At 40.6% G+C, this 18,428-nt stretch overlaps 1 protein-coding gene across 9 annotated transcripts in view; it reads right to left on the bottom strand.

Annotated features, from left to right (window-relative positions):
* Positions 1 to 12,072: 12,072 nt before the first annotated feature.
* Positions 12,073 to 18,428, bottom strand: part of RALGPS2 (Ral GEF with PH domain and SH3 binding motif 2) — a 158,822-nt gene continuing 152,466 nt past the window's right edge. For all 9 annotated transcript variants that reach the window (XM_072830787.1, XM_072830785.1, XM_072830784.1 and 6 more), the window contains one exon: positions 12,073 to 17,744. In XM_072830787.1, the coding sequence (XP_072686888.1) occupies positions 17,715 to 17,744 (30 nt within the window). In that variant the 3' untranslated portion in view covers positions 12,073 to 17,714. The remainder of the gene's footprint in view (positions 17,745 to 18,428) is intronic.

The following is an 18,428-nucleotide window of genomic DNA, read 5'->3' as shown; positions in this document are numbered from 1 at the left end:
TGGTTAGAATTGGCTGAAGGTGGGTATTATCCTTCTCCCAGGTCAATTAGGCTCTGAAAATACCCCAGCAGGTTAAGCTCTGATTAACCAGTTTTCCCCCAGGAAAGGCCTCAGGAAGTGTGCTCAGTCATGTTTCAACATGGCTCCTTTTACTCTCCCTGTGCTGGAAGGATGAGGGGGATTTGCCTCCCATACTTACTGTGGGAAACTGATTGAGGTGAATTTCACATAGGAAGCCCCTTCCCTCTTGGCCATGATTAGGCTCCCCCTGGAATATTTAACGTTCAGTTCTTCCACAGTGAGCCTCCAGCATCAGTTACAGTACAGGTTTCCCTACTTGGCACTCTTTCCAGGTGGGCTGCCGCTCATGAGTCTGTCTGGTGAGCCACGATTCCCTGTTTTCACCTGTCTCTCCCATCTAGGGGCAGTGGTTTGTCCCCTGTCCTCTTCCTTCTCTTACGGGTCCTAAAAGAATGGTTGACTTTTCAGTTTCTTCAGTTTTTTACTGATTGTTAGGATGAAGTGACTTCCAAGCCCCTTGCATGCTGAACTAGAAATAAAAAGCAATTTTAAAAAATGTGAATTCTGTTTTTCTGGCCCGTAGCCGAAAGGGATGCCCTGCAGAAGCAATTGGAAAGGTATGCCCTGCATTGTTAGTTAAACTGGCATTCTGGTTTTTCTATCAGTTTACCGTGAGTTTGGTTGGCAGGACTTCACCTCTTGGGGACTGATCCATCTTGTGTGGACCAATTACATGACGTTTCTGAAACCCGAAAGCTACAGGCCAGATCTAGACACAGGCCTGCACTGGGACACAGATGGCTTTGAGGCTCGGCTTGATCACGCAGCTGGCCATGGAACATCATAATCTGGCAACTCCACACCCAGAGCTGTCCTGGTTCTTGCTTCCTGGGAAGTTACTTTGTATATATTTTGTCTTAAGTAACTCCTTCATCTCTACTTCTTCCTTACCTTGCCACATTTTCTGTAGCAGGGACACTGTCCCTCCTCCATCGTTTATTAAGTCTATGGTACCTCGACCACAGGGACACTCAGTAAATTGACTAACTTTATCAGCAAAGACATGTGAAGAGGTAAGAAGAGCAAAGTTATCTTCTTTGGGATCCAACTGTAAAAAGCATAATTAAAATGAGCCAACACGTTCTGTGGTTGGATCTTCTGTTTGTCTGAATCGACTCTCACGCCATTCTAGTTGGTTGAGTGATGAGCAGGAAGTTCCTTTGAGCACACTTTTCTATAGTCTCTCCTTTTTGTTTTCATTCAAACTGTCCTTTACTTATCATGAACTAAGATGCTATTTGGGCCGATTAGAGCTTGCAAGGTTAATATTTATTCCCAATCTTAAAGTTGTAGGTAATTAATATAGCAAGTCACCAAACTACAAACCTTTCAAGACACCTGCAACAAAGTTGTTGAACGAAGAGTCCTAGTAACAGTAGTACCAGGCTTACTGTGAGGCCTGAGGACAACCTAGGGGAAGAAGCACCTGCAGGAAGGAAGGGGCTTTAGCCAGATGCACAAGAGGCAGGATTTTGGTAGCAACCCTGGCTAGATGTGAGTTTGGGCCAGACTGTTCAACCAAGACTCTCTTTCCTCATTTATAGCAATGTGGATAACAATCCCTAACCTCTCAGGACTGATGTGAGGACTGTATAACATATTGGTCAAATGCCCGGCGCAGTGCCTGGACATACAGAGATGGATAAATGTTAGTTTTTCTTCTCTTCCTGTGCATGGGGCCTTGGGGAATATGAGTCAAGTCTTATGTGAAGGGTCCGTTTAGTGTTCCCAGGACTCAAGCTCTATAGTTGGGGTCCAAAAGCATCCTGGATTCACACCCAGGGATATGCTACAGGAATCTGTTACAGACATCAAAGTATAAGCACAAAGGGGAAACTAAGTCTGTATGTACAGCAATAGCATAAAATAAGGACCAGTGAAGTCCTACTTCACTGTCAGAAAGGAACTTCTGCCCCTCGTGTGAGAAAGTTGCCTCTGTCCAGCTTATCTTATGGGAAGCCCTCTAAAAGGGATCATACTTTGAATCTGCTTTGTGGCACCTTCCGCCGTCTGCCCGTGTCTAACATTTCCCAGAGAAAGAGCAAAACAGCCACTTTCCACAGCAGGCAAGTCCTCAAAAAGCATGCTCATCACTCGGGAGGCATTAGTTTCAGCTGACCAAGGGAGCGGAGCTGTCGTACGGGCTCGCAGCTGCTGACTGCTCACTCGCGCCAGGCCCCGTGCTTTGCATTTTCCATGCATTATCTCATTCAACCTCGCAATAACCTCAGGAATGAGGAACTGTTTCATGCTGATTTTAAAGGCTTGGGAGGTTAAGGACAGTCGACAGAAGGAGTCAAGTGAAATGGGCATTCTGAACATGGAGGCTACTGGGAGCGGAGGTCCCACTTTTGCTCTAGAAAGGGCATCATATTGTCCTTGAGGACTCACTGCCGATGGCCCAGTGAGTCATCGCTATGGTCGTTCTGCTCAGCAGAGTGCAGGGTTCCTGGGTGCAGGAGACAGAGGGGCACTCTTCCTTCTACGTGCTTCTCAGTGCCCCTCCCGTCCGTGATCCAACTTGCCGACAGACCCTTTTTGTCCCTCTCTGGGAGTGTAACTGCCTCCTGCCTGTTCTCCCAGGTCCTCATCCTGGCAGTTAAAGCCCTGAGCAGTTTGGCTCTAGGCTATGTGTCCAACTCTCTGTCCTGTCACTTTGCAGCATGAACTCTTCCCAGCCTTAGTCGTATACTTCCAGTTCTCCTCTGCCCGGAGTCCTACCCACAGGTAAATCTTGCCCCTTCCACCCATCCTCCCCTGATTTCCCCGTTACGTTGCAGTGCTCTCCTTGGAAGCAGAACATCCCTGGTCTAGCATGCACATGTGGCATGAAAGCAGTTCAGGATTATTTGTGCTAACTTCTGTTTTGCATTTGTAGTGGGATTGCAAAACTCCAGGGACCTCTGGAAGGGAGGCTCGGGACCTGCACAGCCACTGGGGAGAAAAGAAAAGTTACATCTGCATGTTGACACCGCATGAATCTCTTCAGAAATGGTTATTAGCAAGGATAATTAAAACAGGAAGCTGCTAGGTTGTTCTTTCTATGAGTCAGGTAATAAATCACAACGTTAGCTGCTGAGTGTTTGTGTTGCTGGCTCTGGGCACCAGAGTTGCAAGTTACTGCTCTGAAAGCCAGGGTCCACCAGGGTGGAGAACCAGATCAACTGGATTTGAATCCTGGCTGCACGAATTCCTTAACCTCTGATATCTCCTGTTGTGATCTGCGCAGGGTTATCTCTCCCTTGCAGGGTTATGAGGAAAAAATGAGATATTGCAAATAAGATCATAACCAAGACATCAATGATGATAGGATGAATCACATTTCAAAGTTTTTGTGAAATACGTCAGAGACTTAGCATGGTGTCTGCAGGGGCAGGACCAGAGAAGAGGCCAGCAGGAGGATAGTCATCTTGGCCTGGAGGGGATCAGGTTCACGGTGCAGGGACTGGGTGACAGGGTGGTTTTGTTGCCTCAGACAGGGAAGCGTGTCCATTCTTCCCAGTGACCTCTCTTGTCTGACCTCAAGTGCTGGCTGACGCACTGCTGGTCTCATGCAGGTGGTTGCTTACCAGGCTCTTGGGTCATTCCTGGTTCCCGGTTGTTTCTTCTCAGTGCTCCTGTTCCCCCACCCTGACTGGGAGGGCCCAGAGTCAGAAGCAGCCTCCCTCTCCCCAGAATCTGGCATGCAGCGTGAGTTTAGTGCATACTGCTTTTTAAAAATTTTTTTTTAATTTTTATTTATTTATGATAATCACACAGAGAGAGAGAGAGAGGCAGAGACATAGGCAGAGGGAGAAGCAGGCTCCATGCACCGGGAGCCCATCGTGGGATTCGATCCCGGGTCTCCAGGATCGCGCCCTGGGCCAAAGGCAGGCGCTAAACTGCTGCACCACCCAGGGATCCCATACTGCTTTTTACTGGACATTCCCAAGTACATACTTTCCAAGAATAAAAGAAAGACTCCTTCCTTCACTGACTTGCTAACCAATGAACAGATAATTAAGATGTTGTAAGAAAGTCATTGGTAAAAGTTCCAGAAGCTGCTTTTCTTAAAGCTCTGCATAGAGGTGCAGCAGGTTACATTTTTGACAGCAATCACACAGCTCAGGGCAGATGGAAGAAAAGTAGGAGGGAGAGCTTGATGTAAGCAAGCCTTTTGGCTTTGTTTAGCAACTGTTTACTGGCTACCATAGTAGCATGCCTTGCCCTGGTGTGAGATGCCTCGTTAGCCAGTAGGGGGAATGGAAATATTTGACAGTAAAAGCCTAATTATTTTAAGATACATCAAAACAAAAGCAGTGAGGGAAACAATCTGGCTTTAACAGTTTGTGAGAATTCAGCATCTCTGGAGAAGTGGGTGCTGTAGGTGGAGAGAGAAGGAGGCCTAGAGGGAATGGGGGGGGGGCTGTAGAGGGGGGAGGAGGTGGTGGGCCTTGTGTCAGCCTCCCCGTGGACTCCAGAACCAGCAAGGGCTCGTGGTTGCTTTACCGAGGAAAGGAAAAGGACGTTCCCTTTGGAGCAGAGTGGCCGCTGACTGGGCCCTGTGGCCATGGAAGGTGCGGCCAGGCCGGGGTTCCGCGCCCATCCCCAGTTTTAGGGGTTATGTCCTTGCGGCCTGCGGAGGCTGCATTTCCTACTTGAGTAAAAAAAAAAAAATCACACAAGGAATAGGTGTCTCTCTCCCTTGTTTTGAGATCTTTTTTAACCACTTAGTTGCACTTCTAAAAATGAAGCGAACACAAGCAGAAATCTGGAGAGATTGTTCTCCAGTAGTTTTTCTGGCTACATCATTCTTTAGCACACAAAAATCCTAGAGGTAGCCCGCCTTTTCTGTTTTTACTTCATTTCTTCTTTTCCTTTCCCTTCTTTCTCTTCTCTCCTTTTTCTCCTTTATTTCCTTTTTTCTTTCACCTCCTTCTTTTCTCTTAAAAAAATTATACATGAGTCTAAAAGTGAGGCTCTTGTAGGCTTGGATGAATTCTGCAGCACAAGGAAATCATTAAGGACCGAGGTTCTTTCCATCTTCCCTTTTCTTTGAGGACAGCTTTGCTTTCTGGCCAGGTTCCCTCTTGGTCATAAAGTGGGAGCCTGGTTCCAGGGATCACATTACAACACCTAGGTCGGTAAAGAAAATGGGAGAAAATCCGTCAACTGATTGCAGGAAGCTATGGGGACTGAAGTGGCCTGGAGTGACTGGCCTTGCAGCAGGCATTCAAATACAAAACAATTCTTTTCCCCTGTTGCTTCAGACTATTTGTTGTTGTCAGAGGGGGAATGGGGATCATGGATGTCCTGAAATAATTCATTTGAGCATAAACACACTGTTGTGAGCAGCTGAAACAGTCATGGATCCACTTTTACAGAAATCAGCCCCGAGCAGCAGGAGGACCTGACCTTCCCGAGATCAAGTGAGGGTGAAGGTTTTCCCAGCTTCACTTCATGGCTCTAGAGCGGCTGGGGACCTGGCTGCTGCCCAGTCATGAGCTCTGGCTCCTGAGCAAAATCCCAAGCGTCCATAGAGTGGGGGCAACATCTCCCTTGGCTCCTTCCCATCACATGCGCTGGTCACGCTCCGGATGGTGCCCCATAATGCTCACAGATTGAGCTGATCCCTCACAGTTTAGGATGGACACTCCAAAGCTCTCTTCTAACCCGATTTCTAAGTTCCAATGATTGCTGACGTGTGTACTGTATGCTGCAGCATCAGCACCGCCTGGGTGGGACCATAGATATGTGCGTTATTAGGCCTTACCCTATACCTGCTGGTGCAGAAACTTGGGAGGCAGGACTCAGAAATCTGCCTTAACAAGTCCTCCTGTCTGGTGCCCTCTAAAGTTTGAAAGCTACTGTTCTAAAGTCTCTGGAATGTTTAGAGACCAACAACCTAAATATTGGTTTTCAAGCCTGGCTACCCATCTGGAGAGCTTTATTTTTTTTTTTATTTTTTTTCTGGGGAGCTTTAAAAAAATTATTAATGCTTGGGTCCTATCCTAGCTACCCCCACACCCCAATTCTTATATACTAATTGGTCTGGTGTGCAGCCTGGGCTTTGGAATTTTTAAAAGTTCCCTGGATGGCTCTAAATTGTAGCTGAGGTTGAGAACCAAAGATCTAAATAAATATGAAAGGAGACAATTACACTATAAATGATCACATAGAAATCTAAATTTGAGATACATACACTGAAATAAAATGTAAAAAGAAAAAGAAAAAACCTAACATGACAGATTAAACTGTAAAAATAGAAGGGAAGAGAGATGATTTGGCTTAGATACTGTTGGAGATATTCCACTCCCAGGATTTATTTATTTACTGAGAGAGAGAAAGTGTGCATTTGCAGGAGGAGAGGGTGGGGAGGGGCAGAGGGGAAGGGAGAAAGAATCCCAAGCAGGCTCCACACCCAGCGTGGAGCCCAAAGTGGGGATTGATCTCTTAAGATCATGACTTCAGATGAAACCAAGAGTGGCTTAACTGAGCCACTCAGGCTCCCCATCCACTCCTAGGATTTAAATGAGGGTGAAAGGCTCATTACCTCCTTTGGCAACAAGTATATATCAATGGTTTGTAAATACTGTGGGTTAGTGTTATTTGAAAAGTCCCCTTACTGCTTCAAAACACAGCTATGTTATGAAACACTAAACATTTGATATGTTCCCTTAACTGTCCTTTTCCCATTCCTGTGAGTTCAGAGAGAGGAGCAGATAAAATGAGCTGAAACTGTGACAGAGAGCCTCAAGTCCCCAGCAGGAGCAGGAAGGGTCCTTGTGAAAGTCCCTTTAGTGTAGCCCTCCCGTCCCCAGTCAGCTCGAAGAACAAAGGGCATCATTCATGGACTATTTTAACCAATATGAAAATAGAATATAAGCCTCTTATTAAAGGAAAAACGTGAAACCAGAAATGAGGATTCCATTAAGAGGGCAATCAGTTTTAATTTAGTAGAACTGAGGAATCACTACAATTTCTGTTACTCAAGTGCAGTAAATTACCTTGATTTAAAAAGAAATCTAACACTTCATTAGTTATATCATAACAAGTTAGGCTAGAATCAAAGGTCTCCATTCAAATTGCTCCAGGCCGCACTCTGGACTTTTCTTAGGTTGTCTATCCCCCAAATCCAGTGAGATATGACCACATTCAAAGTATGGTAGCTTACCTATTTTGAAATAGAAATTCTAACCCCATATTTGTGTGGTTAAGATTTGTTAGAGTAGAACTGAGGTGGTGTGATGGCATGAAACATGGCTGCTCCAGAACTTAATGGCTGGCAGAGGTTCATCCATGGATTCACAGTGAATCTCCAGGTTTTTCTTCCACAGTGAATGGCACAGGGTCTTGTTTTTACATTAAAATCTCAGAAGAGCTTCTGGCAAAAAGCCCAGCAGCTTGCTTGTCTTTCTTCTACAACAGCTCAATATATAAATGCTAATAGTTTCTGAACCGAAACTGGACAAACCCCCGGACTTTGATAATCAGGCAATAACAGAGCAGATTCAGCAACTGTTATTACTTCTTGCTGTGCGTGGGTGGTGGGCAAATGAGCCCACATCAAATTCAAGTTTTAGTGTGTACCAGGGACCTGCATCAGATTCTGATTTAACCAATCTGGGGTGGTATTCAGAAGTCATGGTTTTAAATTAAATTAAATTTTGTCACTGTTTTAAATAAGCACTGGAGGGGAGTAAAATACTAGTCTTGATAACCAACAATAAATGGGGGGTTCTTTTATGGGTGCCTTTTCTTCATGTTTTTCTCTACTTGCCAGTTTGCCTATGATGAATATACTTGGCTTATTTATTTGGTTTCAGGTTTACAGGAAGATATTTAACTAAGCAAATACTCCTCTTATTCTATTTAAAACTTCTCCTTCATCCCTACTCCCACTTGCTGCACCTACCTCAAAGAACAGAGCTGGCAGGTTAGACTGTGTAACAGGGACACCAACTCTAACATTGACTGTGATTCCTATGGGCTCGGTAGCTCTGCTCTAGGAGCCTGAGATGTACTAGTGAGGCTGAGCCTCAGAACTCTTTAAGTGGGTTCTGCTATTGTGTACATTTTACATGAGAGGAACTTGAGAAAGGCTGGGTTGCTTGCTCAAGGTCATGCAGTCAGTAAAGTGATTCAGTGTTGCATTGCGCTATATACAAATACAATTTCCCTAATACTGTCCAAAAAATCTCTGGCATGGCTGACCAGCTTATACCCTTACCTGCATGCCTGACAACTCTGATTTTTCCTGGTCTCACTGTTAACTGGTATTATCTGCCTATTTTTCACCAGTTTGACAGATAAAATGTGACACCGCCCGGGTGATTTACTTTGCATTTCTCTACCAGTGAGGTTGAGTATCTTTTCATAGGTTAGCCACACAGGCTTCCCTTCTATAAACTGTTCATATCCTTTAGCACATTTTTCTACTAATAAATTTTCTTACTGACTTGCAAAAATTCCTTGCATGTTCCTTTGTTTTATAAGCTCCAAATATTTTCTCCCAATCTGTCACCTATTTATAGCTAATATGACAACAGAAGCATACAGGACAAACCACTAAAACAAGATAAAGGAGTTAAGTTCAATAAGGTAATGGATAGAAGTCTTAAAAAATGTAGAACTATTTCAAGCTTATAGATGAGAGGAATAAATGTTTAAAAACTTAATTCTCAAATTAATTTTATAAATTCAAAAATTCCAATAAAAATACCAATGATGTTTTTACTGATCTTGACACAATGATCCTAGGATTCATAGAGAAGACAAGTCAAGATAGCTAAGGCAAATTTGGAGAATATGGTACAGGCACATGTTGGAGACACTGAAGGTTTGGTTCCAGACCATACAATAAAATGAGTCAAGTGACATTTGTGGTTTCCCACTGCATATAAAACTTATGTTCAGGGTGCCTGGTTGACTCAGTGGCTGAGTGTCTGCCTTTGGCTTAGGTTGTGATCCTGGATCCTGGGATCGAGTACTGCATAGGGCTCCTCATAGGGAGCCTGCTTCTCCCTCTGCCTGTATCTCTGCCTCTCTCATGAATAAATAAATCTTAAAAAAAATGTTTACATGATACTGTAGTATATTAAGTGTACAACAGCATTATGTCTAAAAAAACTAATATACGTACCTTAATTAAAAAATACTTCAGGGCGCCTGGGTGGCTCAGTCAGTTAAGTGTCTGCCTTCAGCTCAAGTCATGATCCTGGAGTCCTGAGATCCAGTACCGCATCTGGTTCCCTGCTCAGCAGGGAGTCTGCTTCTCCCTCTGACCCTCCCCGCTCTCATGCTCTCTCAAATAAACAAAATCCTTAAAAAAATAAATAAAAATACTTCATTGCTAAAAAATGTTAACCACCATCTGAATCAGGGTTTTGTTTTTTGTTTTCTTTTTCTGGTGGATGGTTTTGCCTGGATGTTGATGGCTGTTGACTGATCAGGGTGGGGGTTGCTGAAGGCTGGGTCAACTCTGGCAATTTGTTAAAGTAGGACAACAAAGAAGTCTGCTGCATCAATGGACTCTTTCACAACAATTTCTCTGTAGCATGCAATGCTCTTTGATAACATTTTATCCATAGAACTACTTGCAAAATTGTCAATCCTCTCAAAACTTGCCATTGCTTTGTCAACTAAATTTATGTAAAATTCTAAACCCTTTGTAGTTATTTCAATAACCTTCATGGCATCTTCACCAGGAGTAGATTCTGCCTCAAGAAACTAGTTTTTTTGCAGTTTCCATTAGTTCAGCAGTTACTTCCTCCACTTCAGCCCTGAACCTCTCAAAGTCATCTGTGAGAATCAACCTTCTTGTGTTATTTGGAATTCTTCCCATGAATCGTGACTTTTTTTTTTTTTTTTTGAATCGTGACTATTCTTAATGGCATCTAGAATGGCGAATCCTTTCCACAAGGTTTGCAATTTACTTTGCCCAGATTCATTTGAAGAATCACTATCTGTGGCTGCTGTAGCCTTATGAATTATATATTTTTTAAAGATTTTATTTTTAAGTAATTCTATACCTAATGTGGTGCTCGACTCACAACCCCGAGATCAAGTTGCACACTCCACTAACTGAACCAGCCAGGTGCCCCACAAAATGTATTTCTTAAAAAATAAGACTTAAAAGGCAAAATCACGCCTTGATCTGTAGAAGTCAAAGTCACTCCTTGACTGTAGAATGAGTGTGGTATTAGCAGGCACTAAAGCAACATAAATCTCCACCAGAGCTCTTGAATTGTCAGTGAGCAATTTATTTATTTTTCCTGAGAAGGTCTCAACAGTGGGCTTAAAATATTCAGCAAACCATGTTGTAAAAAAGTGTTGTCATCAAGGTTTGGCCCATTTCTAGAGCATTAGGATTTTCAGAATGGGAAAATGAGCACTGGCTTCAATTTAATATCACCCTTATATATGAGGCCCTAACCAGAGAGCCAGCCTTCCTTTAAAGTTAGGCAGTGACTTCTCCAGCTACTGAAGTCTTAGATGACATCCTCTTCCAATATAAGGCTGTTTCATCTACATTTTATCTTAGCTCAGCCTTCTGGAAGGCTTGCTACCTCACCTTGCACTTTTGAGTTATGGAGTTGGCTTCTTTCCTTAAACCTCATAAATGAATGCTAGCTTCCAACTTTTCTTCTGCAGCTTCCTCACCTCTCGGTCTTCACAGAATTCAGGAGAATTAGGGCCTTGCTCTGGACTAGGCTTTGGTTTAAGGGAATGTTGTGATTGTTGTATCTTTTGTCCACACTATTAGAACTTTCTCCAGATCAGCAATTAAGGCTGTTTTGATTTTTTATCATTTGTGTGTTCACTGAAGTATCATCTGTAATTTCCTTCAAGAACTTTCCTTTTGCATTCACAACCTGGCCAATTGTTTGGGCAAGAGGCCTGCCTTTTAGCCTATCTTGTTTTTTTTGACTAAACTCATTTCTGGCTTTTAATTTAAAGTGAGAGACCTACAACTCGTCTCTTCCCTTGAACACAGAGAGGTCACTGTAGGGTTAACTGGCTTAATTCCAATATTGTTGTGTCTCACGGAGCAGGGAGGCCCAAGGAGAGGGAGAGATGGAGGAATCACAGTTGTTGTAGCAGTCAGAATACACGTTTGTTGCTTTATATATGGGAGTGATTTGTGGTGACCTCTAACGATTACAATAATAGCAAAGATCCCTGATCACATATCACTAGAACAAACATATTAATAATGCAAAAATCTGAAATAATGAATTACCAAAATGTGACAGACAAAGCAAATGCTGTTGGAAAAATGGCGCCTGAGGACTTGTGCGAAGCAGGGTTGCCACAAATCTTCAGTTTGTAAAAAACACAGTAGCTCTGAAGTATGCTGGTACTGGCTCAAGGACAAACAGCTAATGAAACAGAGAGGGGAACCCAGAATCTGAGCATGTGCATATGGAAAACTCCTGTTAGACAAAGGTAGCACGTTGTGAAGTAAAGATGGTTGACGCCATCGGAGATTTGATGCTCTTTTGGTTCTGATACAGGGACAGTGAACATTTTCAGAGGCTGTCAGAGAGGAAATTGTTGAAAACTCATTCTTGGAGGCAAGCTCATGTGGAATTCTTAGATGGGGCATAACCAACACCTCAGCCAATGACTTAGAGGCTGACTACAGTACAGCTATTTCTGTACTTCATACAGGATAACGTCATGCCTTGGAATCTATGAAATACAGGACATATTAGCAAAGAAGGCCTTTTTGGTGATTGCTCATATATCATATACTTGGGAGGTGAGGATGAAGCTGGAAAAAGTAGACCTATGACCCTTATTCCTCCAGACCCTGTCAGCATGCCAGAGCCAAGAGCCATTCCAGGACTCAGAGAGAAGCTTCCTGTGACAACAAAAACCTCGTCAACTAGTTTAGAAAAGGGAAAAAGATCAAGTTAGATCACTTATTTAAAACTTAATGATAAAATGCCTTTTAAATGTTAATGATAAAAATGTAAATATGGCAACAAATTATCCCCACACAATCTGTATTTTTAAGTAATTTATTTCAATAGAAATGTTTCAGAAAACTGTACTTAAATTCATTTTAAGTTAGCTTATGCAAACACACTGAAGATCTCACACTCACATTTGCATATTAAACAGAAACAGAAAGTGAGAGAGGAACCAAGCTGCACATCACTCAGGGAGGTCATAGTGCAATCGAGAGCTTCATCATTGGGAGTACCTCAAGTTAATTGGGATAAAGAAGAATAAAAATGGCTTGTGTTTTCCTGTATATTATCATCATTGGATATTTACCCCCACAGATGTTTATCTCCTGTATGTTTATCTCCTGTAGATTACATTATGAACAAGCTCCCCACCGCCTCCCCCCACACATACACACTTCCGTGGGCTGTAAAACAATAAATTTGTCAACAATTAAAATGTAGAAACTCTTGAAAGTCTGATGACTTATAATTAGCTACTGTGTCACACCTGATAAGTCAATAATTATTGGACTATATTTGTGAATAGTCCTAACAGGTGATATCTTTAGGGGAAACAGCATTGGTTACCTGGGATCTAAAGCACAGGTAATATTTATGAAATTTTCGGCTCATCTATTAAAAAAGTTGAGTCCCAAAGCATTCTAATTATGCATTCCATTCCTTTAATCTCGTCACCACTTTGCAGGCCAAATGACTAGAATCAAAATTTGAATTCTGCTAATAACCCTCAAAGATCAGTCAACCTTTCTTTTGGCTTTAACAATTACGTCTGCTTCCCTATTCTGGAATGTACTAGTCCTTAAAATATGTGAAAATAGCATCTTAACTCAGTTGAACAACAGTAGCTCCAGATCTTGCAAGAGTCTCAGAGAAGCAAAATGTCTCCAAGTTTTGTTTTGACTAAGAAAGCTAGTTTAGTCTCTTAGTTTCCCTTTGAATTTAAATATTGACATTGTTTTCACCTTCCTGACACAGTATTTCCAAGGAAACAATATCTGGTAGGTTAAGTGACTGCCTGTTTGTTCTGAGTCTTATTTAAATAGGAGAATGAACCAATCTAAATCTCATTTTTGGTCAAATCTCATTACAAGATTGCAGTAGCTTTAATAAAACCCCAACAAATAATCCTTCTGGCTGCAATGTATTCTTTTAGGGATTTTCTGAAAAGCCTCATAATTAAATCAATGCTCCAAACAACATCAACACCACAAAATAAAAACAAACTCAGCTGGATGGATGCTCTTCAAAGTTGTTCTTATAAGTACTCATCTAAAGGTTGACTTGGGTGGGCATATTTTTAATCTCCTATCCTGGCAGGAGAAGAGCAGAGAGGGAGCTTGTCTAAAAAGACTCAAGACCATGGAGGGCTGCAACAATTACCTGGAGGCATCTGTACAGACTCTCTTACACTTGCTGGGACAAAGAGTAAGCTGGTGGAGAGAGGGATAGCACACACTCCTGAAATAAGAGGAGTAAGAGGGCAAAGGATTATTGTCATACTCGATGCCCTAAAATTGGTCTTCAAATTGTTAAGGCACTGACCAAATTTTCCCCACACTCCAACTTGAGATACCGGTGTAACTGAAATTGCTTTCAATGACTCTAAGTTTGCAATGCACAGATCTTTCATCAGAATCCTCTAAATGGGAAAAAAAAAAAAAGTCACTTTAGTTACAAGCCATTTTTAGGGGAACAAGACCAAAAAGGACTTAGATCATTTTGAAAAGGTTGACTTCACATGGAAAATAATGCTCATCAATGTGATTAAATGTTTGTATCTCAAAGCTTAGAAAAAACAGAATACAACTCTGGCTGTAAAATCATAAATTTACTATGTTTGAAAAAAGTAGTACAAAAGGAGAGAAAATGAGAGCAAGCCCTAGAAGGTCACTGAAAAGGCCAGGTAAACCTCACCACTCGCTCTGTATCATCTGCTCATGCAACAGCAGCACTACATACAGTTCCACTGGGGCCCAGGTGAGCTCATCTTCACTTTCAAAAAGGGATCCAATGATTTCAAAAGCCGTTGAAGCAGAGGGTTTCTTTTATTAAAAATTATCCTCTGTGAAGCAACACTGCTACCCCTTGTTGGCAGAAGAAGGTAATATGGTGGTTTAAAAACTGGAGGAAAGGAATGTGCCTCAGAAAATAAGGAAATCAATAGTGGAAATATTCTTTAAGAAGTTAATGGATGAAGTCTACTTTTATTATAGATTTCTGATCAATGCCTTAGAGTTTTGTTTTCAGTAGGAAAGGGGTATAGCTTGCAGGTTTAAGCTCAAAAGACTTCTGCTCAAGTTATGCGGCCAGGTAAATCTTAGTAATCCCAGGGCGCCCAGGTTTAACTAATCCATGGAGTGTATACACCACAGATGGCAAACATTTTCCCTTCTAGAACAGTAGTGCTCCTTGGGCTCTTCTAGAAGTCATCCAGAAGAGGAATAAAGTCACTTATAAAAACTTGGGAGCTATGACTATCCTAACTCTTGACCCATGGAAAGACCCAATACCAAGAGAGTCTACACAAAAAGTAGTGGGACAGTCATATGGCATTTTTACAAAGAAAAACAAATGGTCACTGAAGCACATACCCAGGGAGAAAAAAAATATACTCAAATTGTTTGGACCCCTTTTTGTAATGTTTATACAAATCATATTTACATAGTGAAGAAAATGCTATAGGAAGGTGTGTTTGATCAGTCCTCTTTCAATTCTTATAGTCTGGAGATTACAGTAAAAATAATACTTCTGAAAAAATAAAGTGAAGTACAAACACAGAGGGGGCATGAAACCAAAACTAGTGTCTGAAGGTCATTATTATGCAGTTCTTTTTATAGTTGTATTTTAAAAAGTAATGTTACTTCTGTATGAAAAATAAGCTTCCATGTTCAAACAAACAGTGAAATAAATGAGATGTGCCTCAAACTGTATTTTGGCTAGTATTATATACTACTACACCAGGCCACATAATATGCCAATATTTATGCTTATCATAAACTAGCTTAAATGTAAATTATAATGGAATTTCTAATGAGTTGTTCTTGGCTAGGAGAAACAAATGAGCTTAATAGTGATAGAAATTTCACAGCTTTTGAGTCACTAATTTACTAATTTATTAAGCATAAGCTTAATAAGAGGAAAAAAATTTCATCTTCCTACTAATAAGCTACCTAAATATTTAATATATTTTGGTGACCTATTTTCTTTGCTTGAATTATTATATCATTTGGTGAATTATAGATAAAAAATTCACCTATGCTATTTTAATTTACTTCTCTCACGGGTTTCCATTTGCTTCAAATGCTAAAATAGTCTTCAAAAGCTATGTCTAATCTTTCGAATAGACAGATTTGAAGATAGAAGAACAATGGCTACTTCTACCGCACACTTATGTTAAAGGTTTTGCTCAGTCAGAGGCCACAAATCTATATAAGGGCTATTCACCAAATTTGAACATTATTCTTTACTTGTGCAAGTATCCCTTAATGTTTAGAGCTGAAATATCAAACACATCTTCCAGGTTAGCTCTCTTTGGCAAAACTGTATGTCAGGCTCTGACTTCCAGTTGCAAATCTCCCCAAATATGGTTAACCTACAAATTTATCTACTTTAGCTTATTTATGACAAACAAAACAATAATAAAAAATCCACAGGGTTCTCATCCACAGTATTTTTTAAAAAGCACTTACACTGTTAAAAACACTTATTTCTGAAGAGAAGTACACAAATTAAGAATTAAAAAAAAAAAAACAATGTAAAACGAAAGATGTGCAAGGTCTATATAGTAATACTGCTGGCTATGCAGGTGGTGTCTTTCTCTGTACCCAAAATGGGTTAAGCTTGGAAAATCATTAATTGAAAACTCACTTAGCACAGGCAACATTTTGCCCTCTCTAGTCCATATCGCTTTCCACAAAACCAGAAATAATGGAATTTCTAACTCTGCTATATGAGAAAAATATTTGAACTCCTAACATCCTTTCCAAAAGCTCTTCTACATTCCTTTGGATAGACTTTTAGCTAATTATTCTGTGGGCAATATTTTCTATTTAATGTTTAAGTTTTATGGCTTCAAGAATGAAATATTCATGATAAAAAAAAGTCTGAAATTCTCTAAGAATGCAAATGTGGGAAATTTTACATGAGGCCCAAAGTATTACAAGTTTATTGGAAGAGATCAGTCAAAAAGCATTTCTTATTCTGGGCCATTGCTAAAATACAGGATGCCCCATGAGTTTATAACATCTAACATATAGCCTTTGTTCGCGTGCCATTTTTTTGTTAAAACTCTAAGGCAGCTCACCTTTAAACTTTTCTTTTTTCTTTTTGGAATTCAACATTTACTCTAGAAATTAAATGCACTGTTGCATGAAAAAGCTCTCGCAAAACAGCTTGGTCAACTACTGACAAAATATGGTTTCATGGCCGGGACCTATAGTAAGTTTTCAGAAAAGTGTTTTGTAATAAAGGGAAGTTATAGAAGAAGGAAAGTTTTGATACTTGAGATTCCCAGAATCTCAATCTTTCACCTTTTTCCCTTTTAAAATTATTTTGTGTGCCTTGTGATAAAATACATACACACATACATATGCAGAAGCTCTTTTAAACAAATGTGATCCTGAATCTTGTATTTAACAAAAATAATGAAAACAAATAATAATAATAAAAAAACTGGTATTGTGTACATTAAATGCTATAAAAGAAAATGTTTTGATGAAATATCAGTAAATCCTCTTGACGACAAAAATCATCAGTGACTGGTAGAAGGGATAATTCAATTAACTTGAAAAAAAATATTGTAAAATCTCAGAATAGTTTAGGTTGGGATTACGGTTCTTTACTAAGCAGATCTGTGGTCCAATAAGAAGTTCATATAGAAGGCTAAATATTAAACCCAGCTAAAAACAACCATGTTTTCTGAGGCCCACTTGAAAAGAGCATTTGGAATAGGAACACTCAGCCTTTATGCCTCCTGCAGGAAATGAGGTTCCCCATACAGTACTAAGTTTCAGAAGTTTAGTGTTTAAAAAAAAAAAATCTCCCCTCATTCAAAACAACTCCCGCCCCCAATCCCAAACGCACCCCAACAACTCACATTATGAACATGTCTAATTCCTAACCTCCTTCTGTGCGAGAGCCAGTGAGGCAGCAGGTTACTTGAAATACCTCGGGTAGGCTGCTGGGAGCATCCTCCTCAGGCAGACTATCTTAACCCCTCCATTCAAAACCAGCCCCTCACAAACCCAGAAGAAATAGGTTTTTCCTTTTTAAAGTGTATCTAAAAAAGGCAATTCCCCCCTCCAAAATTAGTACAAAGTTAAAAGAAATGCAAATTAGCTACGATCTATTCCAAGCACAGCACCGCCAGAAGATTCACACACACTATTTGGTGTTTCATGTTGGTTTTCCTTTCATTCTTTTAAGGCAGTGGTTTCCGCAGGTCAGTTCAGAGAAAAGAAGCATGGTCCATGGCAGTTTGTTTTGTAACTCCAATTTGTTCTCTGGGAATATCTCACTTCATTCCCTGAAATTAGTGCTTTTTTGGTTCAGAACTCCAAAGGCTGAGCCGGAGCCTCTGGGCTCCTCCTGGCACAGAACTGGTTTATAGCTGGCGCTTTCATCAGCTCCTTGCTCTCATTCAGGGGCAACAGTTCACCTTGCTTCTTTCTTAGGCTTCTACTCAAAAGTCATCAAGTTTGTAGGAACCTTAAAAATATAAGCATTAGAAAACTGACAGTATTTAAAAGTTGTTTTTCAAAGTACTATTTCTTATCTTTCCTCGTCAATTTAAGTAAGCCCAAATAGCCTTTTAAAAAAGGAATCTGACAGAAGGTACTACAATCATTTATGAATAATGAATAAAATATGCTAGAACATTTTTGAGAAAATCATTGAGTTAATACTCCCTTTCCAAAAAACTGAAATTGGAACAAGAGAAAGGGTGGAGATGGTATCTTTCTTGTCTAATGCAAGGCCCTCGGCAGATGTTTGCTGAGTGAACAAATGAATGAGAAAAGAAGTGTAGGTCTAGTTAGGGTGACACTCCAACAAACAGACTTATCATCATCTATTTCCTCAGTATATGTGTTACCAGGAATTCCAGTATGCACATTTTTACAACCAGCACAGATAATGTTATAATGAACATTACTAAGCATTTCTCTGTGACGTCATCATGAAAGTAAGCATGAAAGAACAAAACTCATTGTTAGATAAATTCTGATCTAATAACACTTGATGACTCTGAAAAATCAACAGGTTATATAAGTTTGAGGCTTATAGACTGGATTGAATTTAATTTGATTCTGTATAGATATCAACAAGACATGGATGGAGTTCACATTGTAGTGAGGAGAAATTCCACAATAATTCTTTGAAATGTGAATATAT

Source organism: Canis lupus, chromosome 6 (assembly GCF_048164855.1).
Source record: "Canis lupus baileyi chromosome 6, mCanLup2.hap1, whole genome shotgun sequence".
Taxonomy (NCBI): domain Eukaryota; kingdom Metazoa; phylum Chordata; class Mammalia; order Carnivora; family Canidae; genus Canis; species Canis lupus.
This window is presented reverse-complemented; position numbering and strand designations above follow the sequence as displayed.